Genomic DNA, 15,713 nt, shown 5'->3' on the forward strand with positions numbered 1-15,713 from the left:
CTATCTAGCGAGTCACGACGAGCCGTGTTGAGCCACGTCGAGCCGTTGAGCGAGCCGCGCCGAGCCACAAGCGAGCCACGTCAAGCCATCTCTCGAACATCGCAACACGCCAACTACATCCACCGATCGTCAATAAAGCTAAGTATTATTTTTAATTGAAAATTTCTTCGATCATCGTACACCTCCGCCGACCACCCTAAGGGTGCGCTCCGTGTCGAATTTTCTCCATACATACAATCCAAAACATGTATAAGTTTTTACAACGGTTCGCCGATACGTTTTCCTTCCTGCTTGAGAATCCCAGAGCCGGCACTGTCTCCGGCTCCACCCCACGCGTGCATGAGAGTCCGCCCTCTGCGCTATGGGTAGTCGGTAGTCGCTCCCTGGTAACACTGGCACTCTACGCGCGGCAGCGTTCCGTACCTCGCGCTACGAGATGTTGGTCAGCCCAGAGCTGGCGCATTCTCCAGGACAGGTTAATACATCGCGCTACGCCGCTACATAACAAAAGGGCTAAAAACAGCTAATGTTATTTTTCGAATATTACACCAAGTATAATTCATCACCAAGTGTTTACTTCACCTCCTACAGAGAGGTCAATATATTTCGTACATCATCATGTACTACCGCTCTCCGTGTTTATTTTTTCAGGAACATAGTTCGGTCAAACGAGCTCATGCTTCGGGGCTCGCCAAGACCACTACGGTGCTCGAGGACTCTGGCCAGACCACCCTCGTGCTCGGGGACTCGCCAGACCACTCCGTGCTCTGGGACCCTCGGGGACTCGCCAGACCACTCCGTGCTCTGGGACTTTTGGCCAGACCACTTCGTGCTCGGGGACTGCCTCGATCACTCTCCGACCACAGCTTGGGGACTTCATCGCTCGCTCCTCGACCTGAGCTCGGGGACTGCCTCGACCACTCTCCGACCACAGCTTGGGGATTTCGCGTCTCAACTACATGCAACTGACGACTCGCATACAGGGCCAATCTCAGAATCTTCGTCCAATGGATCTCAACAAGACTGCACGCAAGCGGCGCTGCCATCAAGTCGCGACATGTCGCTATTGGAGGCAATGTACATGCCCTTGCGTCAAGTCCACATGTGCACGTCCATGCGAGATGATCATCAGCAAGCAAAGGCCACATCTACAGTGCCATGCAATGCAAGCTCCATACAAGCTAATCAATTGTTGAGCTGAGACTTGCATGTGCTCGTACACGTGCGTATACATGCACAGAGCTGCCCCTACGAACTACCACCAGATTCAAAAGATCCGATCAAGACTACGCGTCGACTCCATGCAGAAGATGAAAAGCATCACCGACTCCAAATATGAAGACCACATACAAATCTACACCATCGCCGATCGTGAGCTGTCCGAGTCTCCGACCACGTCCCGAGCGGCTCTGTCGAGCTCCGACCACATCGATCACCAGACCACGTCGCAATGATGATTGCCGCGAAGAACGGCGCTGTGACAACCGTGACCATCGTCGTGCGACAAGTCGGAAAGCTCGAGGACCGGACAACTTCATCGCCACCGACCAAATTTCATCGCCATCGGGGACTTCGTCGCTCGCTCCTTGACCTGTGCTCGGGGACTGCCTCGACAACTCTCCGACCACAGCTTGGGGACTTCGTCGCTCGCCCCTCGACCTGTGCTCAGAGACTGCCTCGATCACTCTTCGACCACAGCTTGGGGACTTCGTCGCTCTTTTCTTGACCTACACACGGGGACTTTGCGTCTCGGCTACATGCGACTGGCAACTCGCATACAGCTGGGATATTTTTTTCGCACTTAGACCTTGCTACAAGGTTTATACCTCACCTTCCAGCAAGCTCGGGGACTACATCGGTACGATGCACCTGTCGGGGCATTTTGTATCGCCTGTACGACGATTAGGTTCTCAACTTAACTGGGAATTCTTTTTAGACCCTGGCACCACGGGACTACGTCACCTACTACCAGGCTCGGGGACTAAGTGGGCACACTTCACCTTGCGGTGAATGTGCTCGATCTGATGATCAAAGACGCTACGCTTCAAGACGCACTTACATTTCTTTTCAGAAATACAAGTGGGCACACTTCGGGGGAAATATTTTTCAAATTTTATCTTGAGCCCCTTACATCCTTCTGGCAAGCTCAAGACGGCGCTACTCGAAGGATACAAGGCGCTCGGGGACTAGCTGTGGGGGATAGACCCCCTATACCCTCATGGGTATACATGGGCCGCACCACCGGAGGTAGCCCGGCCCGCAAGATCAAGTTGTACATCGCAAGGCTACAAGTTGTACTAGACATTGTAATAGTACCAAATAGGATACTTTACTTGTAACCTTGTCCCTTCAGAGTATATAAGGAGGGGCAAGGGTCCCCTAGAGGACAGATCCATAGAGGTTAATCTGTATACATCTCAATACAATACACCAAAGACACAGGACGTAGGGTATTACGTCGACCAGACGGCCCGAACCTGTCTAAATCGCTGTCTCTGCGCCTTGTGTCACCATCTGGTTCCTGATTACACGCATCCTACCGATAATCTACCACCACGGGCACCCCCCTCGGTGGACTGCCGACCATATTTCGTCGACAACCGCCGTAGTTGAACCCTCCACTACACTCATGGTCGGCGACATCGTCGTCATCAAGGCGGACCCTTGGAGTCCATCCGACATCACCATGGAGATGCTTCAGTCGCTCGTCGACGACGGGCTTCTTCGTTCGGTCACCGACCCCAACAGGCCAGAGTGGATCGCTCCGTCGGGTGAGCCAGAGCCGAGGCCTCGCAACAGTTACATCGTGAGCTTCGTGTCTTTTTACGAGCGCGGCCTCAGCCTTCCAGCGGACCAGTTCATGCAGGCGCTCCCGCACTACTATGGCATGGAGCTCCACAACTTCAACCCCAATTCCATCGCGTAGGCGGCCATCCTCGTTGCTGTCTACGAGGGGTATCTGGGGATTGCTCCCCATTGGGAGCTGTGGCTCCACCTCTTCTGGGCGGGGCACACCACCAAGCCAACGGGTACGTCGGGCATGAGGAAGGCGGTGAGGGCCGGTGGCTGCACTCTCCAAGTGCGCTAGGACCATCAGCACCTCTACATACCAGCCCAGCTCGCGTCAACCAATCGCCGATGGTACACGAGCTGGTTCTATCTTCATAATGACGATGGTGGACTTCCCTCCTACACCGGGTAGATCGTGGGGAGCTGCCCGGAGAGGTGGAAGTATGGCGTCCCGAGAGAGGATCAGCCCAAGCTGCAGCCGCTCCTGGAGGGGCTGGAGAGGCTACGAGACCGTGGCCTTATTGCAGCTGTGGTTGTGGCCGCCTTCCACCACCGGAGGGTACTGCCGCTGATGGCTCGGTGGCAGCGCCTGTTCGAGATGAGGCCAGATGAGCCGATCGAGGACATCTGGATCTCTGCCTCCGCCCTTTTCGACGAGGAAATTCTTCACCGGGTGAGGGAGACGGTGGAGGCAAAGCTGAGGGGTGGTGGCCTGACCCCCTTCGCGATACGCCCATCGTGGGGGTTCCTCTCGCTGGTAAGTCACGTGCCGCTGCAGCCCCCGAGGCCTCCCCGTTTTTCATTGTTTCTTGTTCCCTTACCCGTGTTTGCCATTCCAGCAGGGGATGAGGGACGTGCGAGCCTCCCCGCCGCCCGTTCCCAAGGACACGAGGCGGCGGGCGGTCAACCGGGTGCACGCCGAGGCGTAGAAAAGGCAGAAGGACGCCAAGGTGGCGAAGTGCACAAAGAAGATCCTCGCGCGTGAGGAACTAGATAAGCGTCGCCGGTAGCAAAGGAAGGATAGTCTCCCATTGGAGGAGTCCCCGTCGCCATCGCTATCGACGGATGCCTTAGACGGAGATGACGAGGGCAAGATGGGGCGGGGTCCTCTGGACCATCTCCCTGACATCGGGGAGACGGTGCCCGCAGCGTTGGCAAGCAGCCCAGCACTTCCAGGGGGAGGAGGAGCTACCCTGGGGTCGACAATCGCCCACCTAGGGGCCGAGGCCGACACGCCCAAGGTGTGGGCACTAGGAAAGCGTGCCATCAGCCCGGTGGGCTCGACGATAGCGATGGAGCAGGTGGCGGTGGGGGTGACGCAATTGCCCCCGTAGAGGACCGAGGGGGCACTAGGGTCCATCGAGGACCGGTCGGCGTCGATGGATACAGAGGCCATGCCTCCACCGCCACCACCACCTTTGCAGACGAGGGTCGCTGTGCCGAAGCGGTTGCAGCCCCGCTCGAGGTAAGCGTATTTTTGGTGGAGCCGCAGCGTTTCCTGTTCATTCTTTTGTCTCGTGCTGACCCTATAAGTGTTTTGTCCTTAGCCGGAAGCGACCTACGGAGGTGCCAACCTTGGCGCCCCTTAAGGCACTCAAGGTGAACCCTGGCTCCATTGCCCACTGGGTGGTGGAGGTGCAAGCCGCCCTACAACGTGGCGCGGCATCGGCGAGGGCTAACCCGAAGGAGCTGGCCACCCAAGGAGGGGCTACCGAGGTGGCCCCAACACAGACGGGGGAGGGAGCGCCTCCGCCCCATGAGGGCGAGGTCCGTGAGTTGGATGGGGCCGAGGTGCCCTTAGTTGCCAAGGCCACCGAGGTCGAGGCCCCTAGGGTCTCTAAGGCCGAGGCGGCGGAGGCCGGGGCGCCTAAGACCACCGAGGCCACAGCGGTGGGCGCCGAAGCCCCTACGACCACCGAGGCCACGATGGCGGAGGCCAGAGCCCCCGAGACCACTGAGGCTGACATGATCACGGCGAGGCCATCGGCCCAGGAAGTGGAGTTGAAGGCGGTAGAGGCCTCGGTGGCACCCTTGGTTCAAGGCCCGCTGTCGTTGCGGGAGAGCGCCCGGGAGGTGGAGGTCCATCCGATCTCCTCCGATGATACTTCTTGGGTGCAGGAGATGGTTGAAGCCGAGGTGGCCGGTGCTATGGAACAGCTAGTTCCGACCTCGGGCGAGGGAAGCTCGGCCCTCGCGCAGGTATGACCTGAGCCTCACGGGTGGGATCTCCTGCGTGTCCTGTGGCAGAGCCAGGATGACCCTGAGGCGGAGCCTCTGTTCGCCCTCGAGGACGCGGTCGAGGGTAGGCGCTGGGACACCTTCGAGCAGTACCGCTAGCTGGCGAAGCAGTCACTATGGACGGCGTTGTCTGTGGTAGCCGACGATCTGCCCGGAGTCACCTCGGTTCGCGTTTTCTTTTCTCATGCGGTGTTGTCTTTTTCTAAGTTTTCTTGTAGTGAATGACCCCTGTTCTGTTTCCCTAGGAGCTCGAGGCTCGGTCCCTCAGGAAGTCGGTCTTTCTCCGGTGGGAGATGGACGTCTGGGACCAACTCCAGCGGCAGAAGGGCCTTCTTGCCGGTGCCAACGAGCTCCTATCGGTGCAGAGCATAGAGGTGGAGGACCTACGCCTTTGTTGTGCTAATGCGAAGGTCGAGGCGACCATGGCCTAGGAGCAGGTCGCCCCTCTGGTGGCGCGGGTCAAGGAGTTGGAGGAGGAGCTGACCCGCGTGGCTGGTGATCGGGATGCCTTTAGGTCCTGGGCTGAAGAAGCCATGGCCTCGAGCAAGGTCCTTGCTGGGCAGCTAGGGGTGGAGCAGAGTGCGCACCAGCTAACGAAAGGTGCCTTGGATGAGGCCCTTAAGGTGGCTGAGGCCTCTCGGACCGAGGCTGTGGTCTAGAGGGGGAAGGCCGAGGGTGAGTCTCATTCCCCTTATTTAGTTTGTTTTTCTTGTATTCGGCCCCTAACTTCCTGGTGTGATGCAGAGCTAGGGAACGAGGCTTCCAGGGTAGCCGAGGCTACTCGGGTCGAGGCCCAGCACCTGAAGGAGAAGGCCGAGGCTTCCCGGGTCGAGGCCCAGCGCTGGAAGGAGAAAGCCGAGGCCTCTCGGGTCGAGGCCCGACACTGGGAGCAGAAGGCCAAGGGTGAGTCCCATAGGCTTTTGTCCCTATTTGGCTTATTTTCCTTTGCGCTTAACCCCATTCCTTTTCCTGTGGCGCAGAGTTGGAGGCGGAGGTCACCCGGGCAGCCGAGGCTTCCATCGCTGTGCAGGCGGTGCTCGAGACCGAGATCGGGGAGCATGACGCACTGAAAGGTGCCACCCGTACTGCCTGCGAGGCCCTAGAGGTCGAGGGGGTTCAGTCAGGCAGCTCCCTTAGGAGCCGTCTGATCGTGTTGAGCAGCCAAGTGCACGAGCGGCTTCGAGGAGCGCTGCACACAGGTGTCAAGCGCACGCTGGCCGTCATCGCCTCACACTACATCGTCGTTGACCTCCAGGCCATCAGCGATGGCTACGTCCTGCCTGACGATGACAAGGAGGCCGACGAGGTGGTCGCGAAGCTGATAGAGGCGGTGGAGGGCCCCGGCACGGTGCTGGCCAAGCTGTTCGAAGATGAGGTGGTCCCTCTCCCGCCGTCCGCCGATGCTGGAGGCTCTGAGCCTTGACCTAGGCCTAAGAGGCCATGTAAATAGAATAAGGATTAACTTTGTATCATAATGCTTGTGGCCGTCGAGGCCTTTTTTTTAAAGTACTCATGCATCTTAATCATTTTTCTTGTATTTCTGAGCCTCTGCCCTCTATTGTCTCTGATCAGATGTCTTTTGCAAAAAAAAACCTCTTTGGAACCTAAGCCATCTCCTTAGGCGAAAGGTGGTGAGGGAGTGCCGTAGCCTAGAGGCGTAGGCCGTCTCGTGACTCTACCGGCCTTCTGGCCCTGAGACAGACTTTTGGTCCATGGGTTTTTCACAACCGATTCGTCAGAGCGTGCTAGAAAGTTTGGCGTAGGAATTTTTTCAAAAAACAACTAAAAAATGGTGTGTGGGACTTAGGGGGGAGTCCCCCATCTAGCCCCCGAGGGAGGCTCGGTTCTACAAAAGCAGAGTCATGTCTCCCTTATGATGTTATCGCACTGTCGAGGCCCGTGATGGGGCTTGGGGGATTTCTCGAGGAATTAGAACAACTGAAGAACACTTCTTAATTATATTTCGAGAAATGATGTATACAATGCTTGGAAATTTAAGGGTAAAAGCGACGTAGCTGTTCTATGTTCCAAGCGTTGGTGAGGATTTCGCCCTTCTCGTTGGCTAGCTTGTAGGTCCCGGGCTTCAGCACTTGGGCGACGATGTATGGTCCTTCCCACAATGGGGTCAGCTTGTGGCGGCCCTTGTTGCTCTGCCTTAGCCTCAACACTAGGTCGCCTACCTTCAGGTCTCGGCTTCAAATGCACTAGGCCTAATAGCGTCGTAGGGCTTGCTGGTACTTGGCCGAATGTAGTAGCGCCACATCTCTGGCTTCCTCCAGTTGGTCGAGGGCGTCTTCATGGGTGGTGCGGTTGCTTTGCTCGTTGTAGGCTTGTAGCCTCGGGGAACCATATTCCAAGTCAGTGGGGAGGATAGCCTCGGCTCCATAGACCAGGAAGAAAGGTGTGAACCCCATGGCTCGGCTTGGAGTGTTCCTCAGGCTCCAGATGACCGACGGGAGTTCAGCGAGCCATTTCTTGCCAAATTTCTTCAACCAGTTGTAAATTCTTAGCTTGAGGCCTTGTAGGATCATGCCATTAGTGCGTTCTACTTGGCCATTTGTCTTTGGGTGTCCTATGGCCGACCAGGCCACACGGATGTGGTGGTTGTCGCAGAATGTCAAGAATTTTTGGTCGGTGAACTGTGTCCCGTTGTCGGTGATGATGGTGTTTGGAACCCCGAACCTATGGATGATGTCCATGAAGAACAGCACCGCTTGCTCAGATTTAATTTGATTGATCAGGTGAGCCTCGATCCACTTGGAGAACTTATCGATTGCTACCAGCAGATGGGTGTAGCCCCCAGGGGTCTTCTATAGAGGCCCGACCATGTCGAGCCCCCACCCGGCAAATGGCCATGTAATGGGGATGGTTTGGAGGGCCTGGGCCAGGAGGTGCGTCTACCGTGTGTAGTGCAGGCATCCCTCGCAGGAGCATACTAACTTGGTGGCATCAGCAACCGCCGTCGGCCAGTAGAACCCTTGGCGGAAGGCGTTTCCGATGAGTGTCCGAGGCACCACATGGTGCCCGCAAGCCCCCGTGTGCAAGTCCCAAAGTAGGGCCTGGCCTGCCTCGGTGGTGACGCATCGTTGGAGGACGCCAGATGGACTTCGCCGGTATAACTCGCTGTTGCAGAGGACGTAAGTTTTGGCTTGTCGCGCAAGCTGTTGTCAGTAGGAAGCTCTCTATGAGCGAGCCAATCAAGGAACAGGACTCGCCAGTCCGTGTCCTGGTTGGTCTGGGGAGGCTCCGTGTTGACTTCTATGACCTCGGGCTTGGCTAAAGGAGTCTTGGCGGTAGAGGGGGCATCGAGCCCTATGGTGGGTTCGGCCGGCGGGCCCTCTTCTACTGCCAAGGTGCAGTCGATGGAAGGCTTGTGGAGGTCTCTAGCAAAGACGTTTGGGGGGACTAGAGCCCATGCCGATGCCATCTTTTCTAGTTCATCTGCGACCTCGTTGTATTTCCGCACGATGTGGTTGAGTTCAAGACCGTCGAACTTGTCTTCTAGGCGACGTACCAACTTGCAGTACACCTCCATTTTGGGATCGAGGCAGTTTGACTCCTTCATGACTTGATCAACGATGAGCTGTGAGTCACCCCAGACGTCGAGACGTCGTACCCCAAGTTTGATGGCGATTCGCAAGCCGTTGACGAGGGCTTCGTACTCGGCTGTGTTGTTGGAGGCGGCAAAGTGGAGCCAAACCATGTAGCGCATGTGTACTCTGAGGGGCGAGATGAAGAGCAGACCCGCATCTGCCCTGGTCTTCATTAGGGACCCATCGAAGTACATGGTCCAGCACTCCGTCTGAATTTGAGCAGGTGGCAGTTGGGTGTCGGTCCACTTAGCCACAAAATCGGCCAAGACCTAAGACTTAATCGCTTTTCGAGGCACAAAAGTCAAAGCTTCCCCCATAAGCTCAACGGCCCACTTGGCTATCCTACCCGAGGCCTCCCGGTTATGGATTATCTCTCCCAAGGGGAAAGATGATACCACGGTCACTAGGTGGGACTTGAAGTAGTGACGCAGCTTGCGCCGGGCTAGGACTATGGCGTAGACTAGCTTCTAGATGTGGGGGTAGCGCATTTTGGTCTCGGAAAGCACCTCACTGATGAAGTAAATAGGTCATTGGATGGGTAGAGCGTGCCCCTCTTCCTGCCTCTCCACTACCATGGCCACGCTGACCACTTGGGTTGTTGCGGCGACGTAGAGTAAGAGGGCCTTGTCCCTGGCTAGCGATACCAAGACAGGAGGATTGGTGAGCGGTGCCTTGAGCTTGGCGAGGGCTTCTTCGGCCTCGAGGGTCTAAGAAAAGCATTCAAATTTTCTCAAGAGGCGGTACAGAGGCAAGCCCTTTTTGCTAAGGCGCGAGATGAAGCGGCTCATGGTCGTAAGGCATCCCATGACCCTCTGCACTCCCTTGAGGTCTCGAATCGGTCCCATGCTGGTTACGGCCGAGACCTTCTCCGGGTTGGCCTTGATGCCGCGTTCCGAGACTATGAATCCCAAGAGCATGCCTCAGGGGACCCTAAACACACACTTCTTAGGGTTGAGCTTGATGCCCTTCTCTCTGAGGCAGTTGAAGGCTATCTCTAGGTCATCGACGAGATCCCCAGCCATTCTAGTCTTGACCACGATGTCATCCACATAGGCCTCAGCGGTTCGCCCAATGTGCTCGCCAAACACCTAGGTCATGCACCGCTGGTATGTGGCCCCTGCATTTCTAAGGCCGAAAGGCATTGTCACATAGCAGTACATGCCAAATGGTGTGATAAAAGAAGTCACGAGCTAGTCGGACTCTTTCATCTTGATTTGATGGTAACCGGGATACGCATCAAGGAAAGATAGGGTCTCGCATCCCGCAGTGGAGTCAACGATTTGATCGATTCGAGGTAATAGGAAGGGGACTTTCGGACATGCTTTATTCAAACCGGTGTAGTCTGCACACATCCTTCACTTCTCATTTTTCTTTTTGACTAACACGGGGTTAGCCAACCACTCTGGATGGGATACTTTCTTGATGAATCTGGCCGCCAAGAGCTTCTGCACCTCCTCGCCGATGGTCCTGCGTTTTTCCTCATCGAATCGGCATAGGCGCTGCTTCACCGGCCTAGAGCCAGCCTGGATGTCCAAGGCATGCTCGACGACCTCCCTCGGTATGCTCGGCATGTTTGAGGGACTCCATGCGAACATATCGACATTCGCGCGGAGAAAGTCAACGAGCACGGCTTCCTATTTGATGTTGAGAGTGGCGCTGATCCTCAGCGCCCGGTCATCGGGGCAGGCGGGGTCAACTGGGATGAGTTTAACAGCCTCCGTGGGCTCAAAAGCCCTGGCTCGATGCTTGGGCTTGGGTAGCTGGCTGCCGAGTCGGTCAAGGTCGACGATGAGAGTCTCGGCCTCCACGAGAGCCTTGGCGTACTCGATGCACTCGACGTCGCAGTCGTATGCATGTTCGTACGTGGACTCAATCGTGATGATGCCATTGGGACCCGGCATCTTGAGCTTGAGGTAGGTGTAGTTGGGGACCACCATGAACTTGGCGTAGCACGGTCGCCCTAGGATGACATGGTAGGTTCCCTTGAACCCAACCACCTCAAAGGTAAAGACCTCCTTGCGGTAGTTGGAGGGGGTGCCGAAGCAAATGGGAAGGTCGATGCGCCCGAGGGGGCGCGTGCGTTTCCCTAGCATGATGCCGTGGAAAGGCGCGACGTCACCCCGGAGCTATGACCGGTCGATCTCCAGGAGCTCTAGGGTGTTGGCGTAGAGGATGTTGAGTCCACTGCCTCCGTCCATCAACACCTTGGTGAGTCGGGTGTTGCCGATGATCGGGTCGACAACGAGTGGGTACTGCCCAGGATTCAGGACATGGTTAGGGTGGTCATCCTGATCAAAGGTGATCGCCTCCCAAGACCAGTCGAGGTATCGGGGAGTGACCACCTTAACCGAGAAGACCTCTCGGCGTTCCCTCTTTCGCTGGCGTGCCGTAAGGCACGCCGAGGGTCCGCCGAAGATCATGAAGGCGTTGTGCACCTCGGGGAACCCTTCGTCCTTATCGTCGTCCCGGTTGCTGGTGCCTCTCTTCTTGGCGTCGTCATCGGGGAGCCCGAGCTTGGCGTAATAACACAGAGCATGGTGCAATCCTCGAGGGCATGCCTCACCATGGCATCCTGAGTCCAACGTGGAAGCACTCACGAGTGGGATTGTAAGCACCTTCGTCATCAGAGTTAGAGTAGCCGAAGCAATAGTCACTCACGGCCAGGAAGCGGCGCATGGCTTCAGGGTCGCAAAGTCCGGAGAAATCCGCTCTGGCCCACGCTTCGTCCTCCTCTGAGGAGTCAGCGTGGGAGTGAGTCAAAGTCGTGGTACCGAAGTCAAGGGCGAAACGTTGGTGGTGTCTCGAGGGCTTTGTATGAGTAGAAGCATAGGCATAAGCATAGGAGGCGGTGGCATTTCTCAACCCGAAGGGGTACCGAGATGGTGCCATCACCGGGTTCTGCTTTGCCAGAGCTGGCTCCTTAGGAGGTGGCGGGACAGAGCTTGATGATGGGGCGTTGCTGCATGCCACCGGCGTCTTTCCCTTGTCCAGGCTCAAGCTAGATAGGTCCCCAACCAGGGACCTTGTGCCAATAGCTGGGCGTGGGACATCGATGGAGAGCGGCATGTCGCCCTGAGTTCACGTGGTGTTGGGGTGACCTCGCTCGCGTCGTGGCTGGCGAGCGCAGCGAGAGTGGCCGCCCGGGCGCCGTCTGTGCCTAGGCTATGGGTGTGTGATGTCGTCATCGGTCGGTGGGGCTCGAGGTGTGAGAAGTACCATATCGTACTCACATCCTAGAGACATGAACTCTAGGCTCCCGAACCAGATCACTGTGCCGAGACATAGTGGTTGTACAGGGTTTGCCATCTGGAACTTGTTGGGACGACGAAACTGACACGCAGAGGCCCCTACCTGGCACACCAACTGTCGGTGTTTCGGACCGGCGGGCCCTCAACCAACTAGTAAATGTGTACTATGTGTTCCCAATTCCGGATGGTGATGTAAAGAGACACAAGGTTTATACTGGTTTGGGTAATGAGCACCCTACGTCCAGTTTGGGGAGATCGATCTTGTATTCCTTGCACCGAAGCGCTCGTAGTAGGGGGTTACAAGCAGGACGAGAGAGGGAGCTAGTCCCAGGTCTCTACGTGGGGCGACGTGGATTGCTTGAGATGTTGATCTCAGGCAGCGGGGAAGCTCGAGCGTTCATCTGTGTGTTTATGCATGAGTCCGTTGCGTGGGCGTAGACCTAATCGTCCGTGTCTCTCCCTAGAAATGGCCCAGGTCCCTCCCTTTTATAGTTGAAGGGGGGACCAGGGTGATACATTCGCTAGCTACACGGCGTCGTGCGGACAGAGGCGGCATGTTCGAGCCCTGTAGCCTGTTACTGTGGCGGCGTGGGCGACGGAGTGGTCCCGTCCTTGAAGTACTAGTGCGACGCGCCGGTCACATCCGATCCTATGCGTCGTGGGAGGTCCAGGGTTACCTCGAAGCAGGCGTGGCGGTCGCGTGCGGGTCACTGTGTGTTGACTGCGCGAGAAGCCGAGGCTCAGTTGGTGCCGAGGCCGAACCATCGTGGGAGGCTTGGCAGACGTGAATCCCGAGGTTGCTGAGCCTCTGAAGTAGATTGCCGAGGCTTGGAGGGAACAGTTGATCTCGTACGTTGATTCCGAGGCTATGATGACCTGGACTAGACTCCCCATGCCGCGTTGTCTCTAGGGCAGGGGTTACGTGGCACAGTGTAGTGCAGGCGCTGATCGTGGGCACAGCACTAGAACACAGTGGCCGGTAATCCTAGCCGCGTCCTGTCCTAGTCGGTATGGCGTTGATGCGACTCCTTGTCCCGTTGGGCACTCTGCGGTGTCGAGCCATCGTTCGGCTGAGATTGCGGGAGTGGTTGACGCATTAATGGGACATGACGCTCTGTCGGGGAGCCCGGTCGAGGCAGAAGCGACGGATTATTGCCGAGCCGGCTTCGAGCGAGACAGAGAATCGACATCTCGTCCGAGGCTTTACGCGCGGGGCCTCGGGCAAGACGAAAAATCGGTTCTCCGTCGAGGCCCCCTGTGCAAGGCCTCGCGCGAGGCGGAGGTTTGGCAGGCCGCCGAGACCTCCCGCGCGAGGCCAGGAGCGAGGCGGAGAGCCGATGGGCTCGGACGAGGCCGGGGTTTAACAAATGGCTTACCCTTTGGGTTTGTTTTTTATGGGGTTTAAGTGATTCTTTTGGTATACGCTCGGGGTACCCTGTTTTATGGTACCCGACAGAAAGGTAAATGACGTACTACAGTCATGAGTCCACACATAGAGATACGGAGGGCACAAAGACATTTCGGGAAGTACAGATTTATATTTATTTTTTTTCATAAAAACATGTTCAATGTTATATGGATAATCCGAATCATGCATTGACTTAATTTGGGGGGATTCTGAATCCGAAATTTAAGGGTACAAAAAAGACCTTTTAATATCCATACGAATATGGATAATCCGAATCTGAATGTACGTGGATGCGGGGTAGAATATAGAATTGGCAAAATCTAGAGGATATGGATTATCCATAAATTCTATGCGGATTATCCGTAAATACCTGATGTTTTGACAAAGTGCAACAAACAATCCAATTTTACTTGCAGTGCTTGTGTCGGCAAAGGAAAACGAAAGTATGAGACTTATGTCTCACCATATGAAGTGGTTGATCAGATCTCTTGATGTGCTTGAGGTGACCTGACGGTGTTGGGGCTTCTACAGAATGAAAGGTACTGTATGCTTGGAGAGGACCTGATGGTGTTGGGGGGTTTCTAGGGATCGCAGATCAGCAAAGGAAATGTATGCAAGGCATACACATGTGTGTGTAAGTTTGATTTTTCCTCCTAATTTTTAGTCCCTATTACATCGAATGTTTGACACTAATTTGGAGTATTAAATATAGACTAATTATGAAATTAAATGCACATATTGAGACTAATTTGTGACGGATCTATTAAGTCTAATTAGTCGATAATTTAACAATATGGTGCTATAGTAAACATGTACTAATGACGGATTAATAGGTTTAATAAATTCGTCTCGTGGATTACTTATAATTTTTGTAATTTATTTTATTATTGTTATCCAAACACTCAATGTGACACCCGATGTGACACCTCTTAAACTTTAGTCCCAGAGTCCAAATACTCCCATATGCAGTTTGGCACTTGTAGTAACAACTAGCACATGTGTACAGGTAACTAGCTTTGCTTTCAATGCCGTGTAGTTCAGATTTTAAAAACTGGGTGCAACGGCCATTTCCTATGTTTCACCTGAGCTCTCGCCAAAGGCCATCTCATGTAACTAATAAGATTGAGAAATAATGTCATCTCAATTCCTGAGTTTTTTCTTTTCCTATCCTGCAATCTAAAGGGGCCTTAGCTTGTGATGTCGTTGTTTGATGTTAAAGGGGCCCTTAGTTTGTGATGTCATTGTTTGATGTTATAAATTGTGAATTGAGGTCTTGCAATCTAAGAGCAACCACAATGTATATGGGCTAAGCAGTCCATATGGGTAGCTTTTGTGTCAGTGGATTATAGCTATTGTTGTTTCCACAATGTTTTAGCCAACAAGTAGTCCATAAGATGGGTCTCATATGAGATAAAAAATTCTCTCTTTATGAGATAAAAAATTCTCTCTTTACAATCCTGTGCAAAATCAAGAAAGAGAGAGAAAGGAGTGAGAAAAAGTAATATTTTTTATTTCTTATGGGTAGTCCATAAGCTTATGGGTACCTTTTGCTATGGACTACCCTATGGACTGGTCTCACAATGTTCCACCTAGCTGATAGCAAATATTTTAATCCTATGGACTACCTTATGGCAAACATTGTGGTTGCTCTAAAGGGAGTATTGGCTAGTAATTTATCTGTTGTGAATGAGGATAACTTCTTAAATGTTAATTGTGTCGGTGTGAGAGCCACAACATGGAATGCAATATATGATTTTTGTCTACTACTTGTTATTAACTCTTTACAAATAAATTTTTGACAAGTATCAAATTCTCTAAGTATGCACATATTACTCAACTATATAAATCTAGTAGTGAGATGCTTTTTATAGGAGAAGATCTTAATGGGCATGTAGGTACTACAAGCGCAGGTTTCGAGGTAGTTCATGGAGGTTTTGGGTGTGGTAGTAAGAATCAGGAGAGGGGAAGTTTTGGACTTTGCGGTAGCTTTAGACCTGATGATAGCCAATACTTTCTTTAGAAAGAGAGAATCTCATCTAGTGACCTTCAGTAGCGGATAACACTCTAGCTAGATTGACTTTGTCCTCATAAGAAGAAAGGACAAACGGACATGCTTGGGTTGCAAGGTGATACTAGGGGAGTGTGTTGTTTCTCAACATAAGCTTTTGGTGGTAGACTTTTATTTTTAGGTACGTGCCCGTAGGGATAAACAAACTAAAATTAAAAGAACAAAGTGGTGGAAGCTGAAAGGGGAGACGTTAGAGGTATTCAGGGAAAAGGTTATCAATGATGGCTCTTGGAAGGAAGAAAATGACATAAACAACATATGGGAGAAGATGGCAACCAACATTCGAAAGGTAGCCTCAAAGGCGTGTGGAGTAACCAAAGGAAGTGGAGGCGAGGCTAAAGATACTTGATGGTGGAACGAGGAAGTCC

The 15,713-nt window shown here is 54.0% G+C and overlaps 1 protein-coding gene across 1 annotated transcript; it reads left to right on the top strand.

Moving 5' to 3' along the window:
- The first annotated feature begins 4,169 nt into the window (after nt 1-4,169).
- On the top strand, nt 4,170-5,127 carry LOC136548610 (uncharacterized). The gene is made up of 3 exons (XM_066540073.1): nt 4,170-4,255; nt 4,338-4,989; nt 5,038-5,127. The coding sequence occupies exons 1-3, from the start codon at nt 4,170-4,172 to the stop codon at nt 5,125-5,127; spliced, it is 828 nt and encodes a 275-aa protein (XP_066396170.1).
- Nucleotides 5,128-15,713: the final 10,586 nt, after the last annotated feature.

Source organism: Miscanthus floridulus, chromosome 4 (genome assembly GCF_019320115.1).
Source record: "Miscanthus floridulus cultivar M001 chromosome 4, ASM1932011v1, whole genome shotgun sequence".
Classification (NCBI taxonomy): domain Eukaryota; kingdom Viridiplantae; phylum Streptophyta; class Magnoliopsida; order Poales; family Poaceae; genus Miscanthus; species Miscanthus floridulus.

Excerpts from the sequence above, each read along its gene's own strand:
- LOC136548610 (XM_066540073.1), top strand. The coding sequence starts at position 4,170 with ATGGATACAGAGGCCATGCCTCCACCGCCACCACCACCTTTGCAGACG. Across the intron at positions 4,256-4,337 it reads CGGTTGCAGCCCCGCTCGAG|CCGGAAGCGACCTACGGAGG; the intron begins GTAAGCGTATTT and ends TTTTGTCCTTAG. Across the intron at positions 4,990-5,037 it reads GAAGCTCGGCCCTCGCGCAG|AGCCAGGATGACCCTGAGGC; the intron begins GTATGACCTGAG and ends GTCCTGTGGCAG.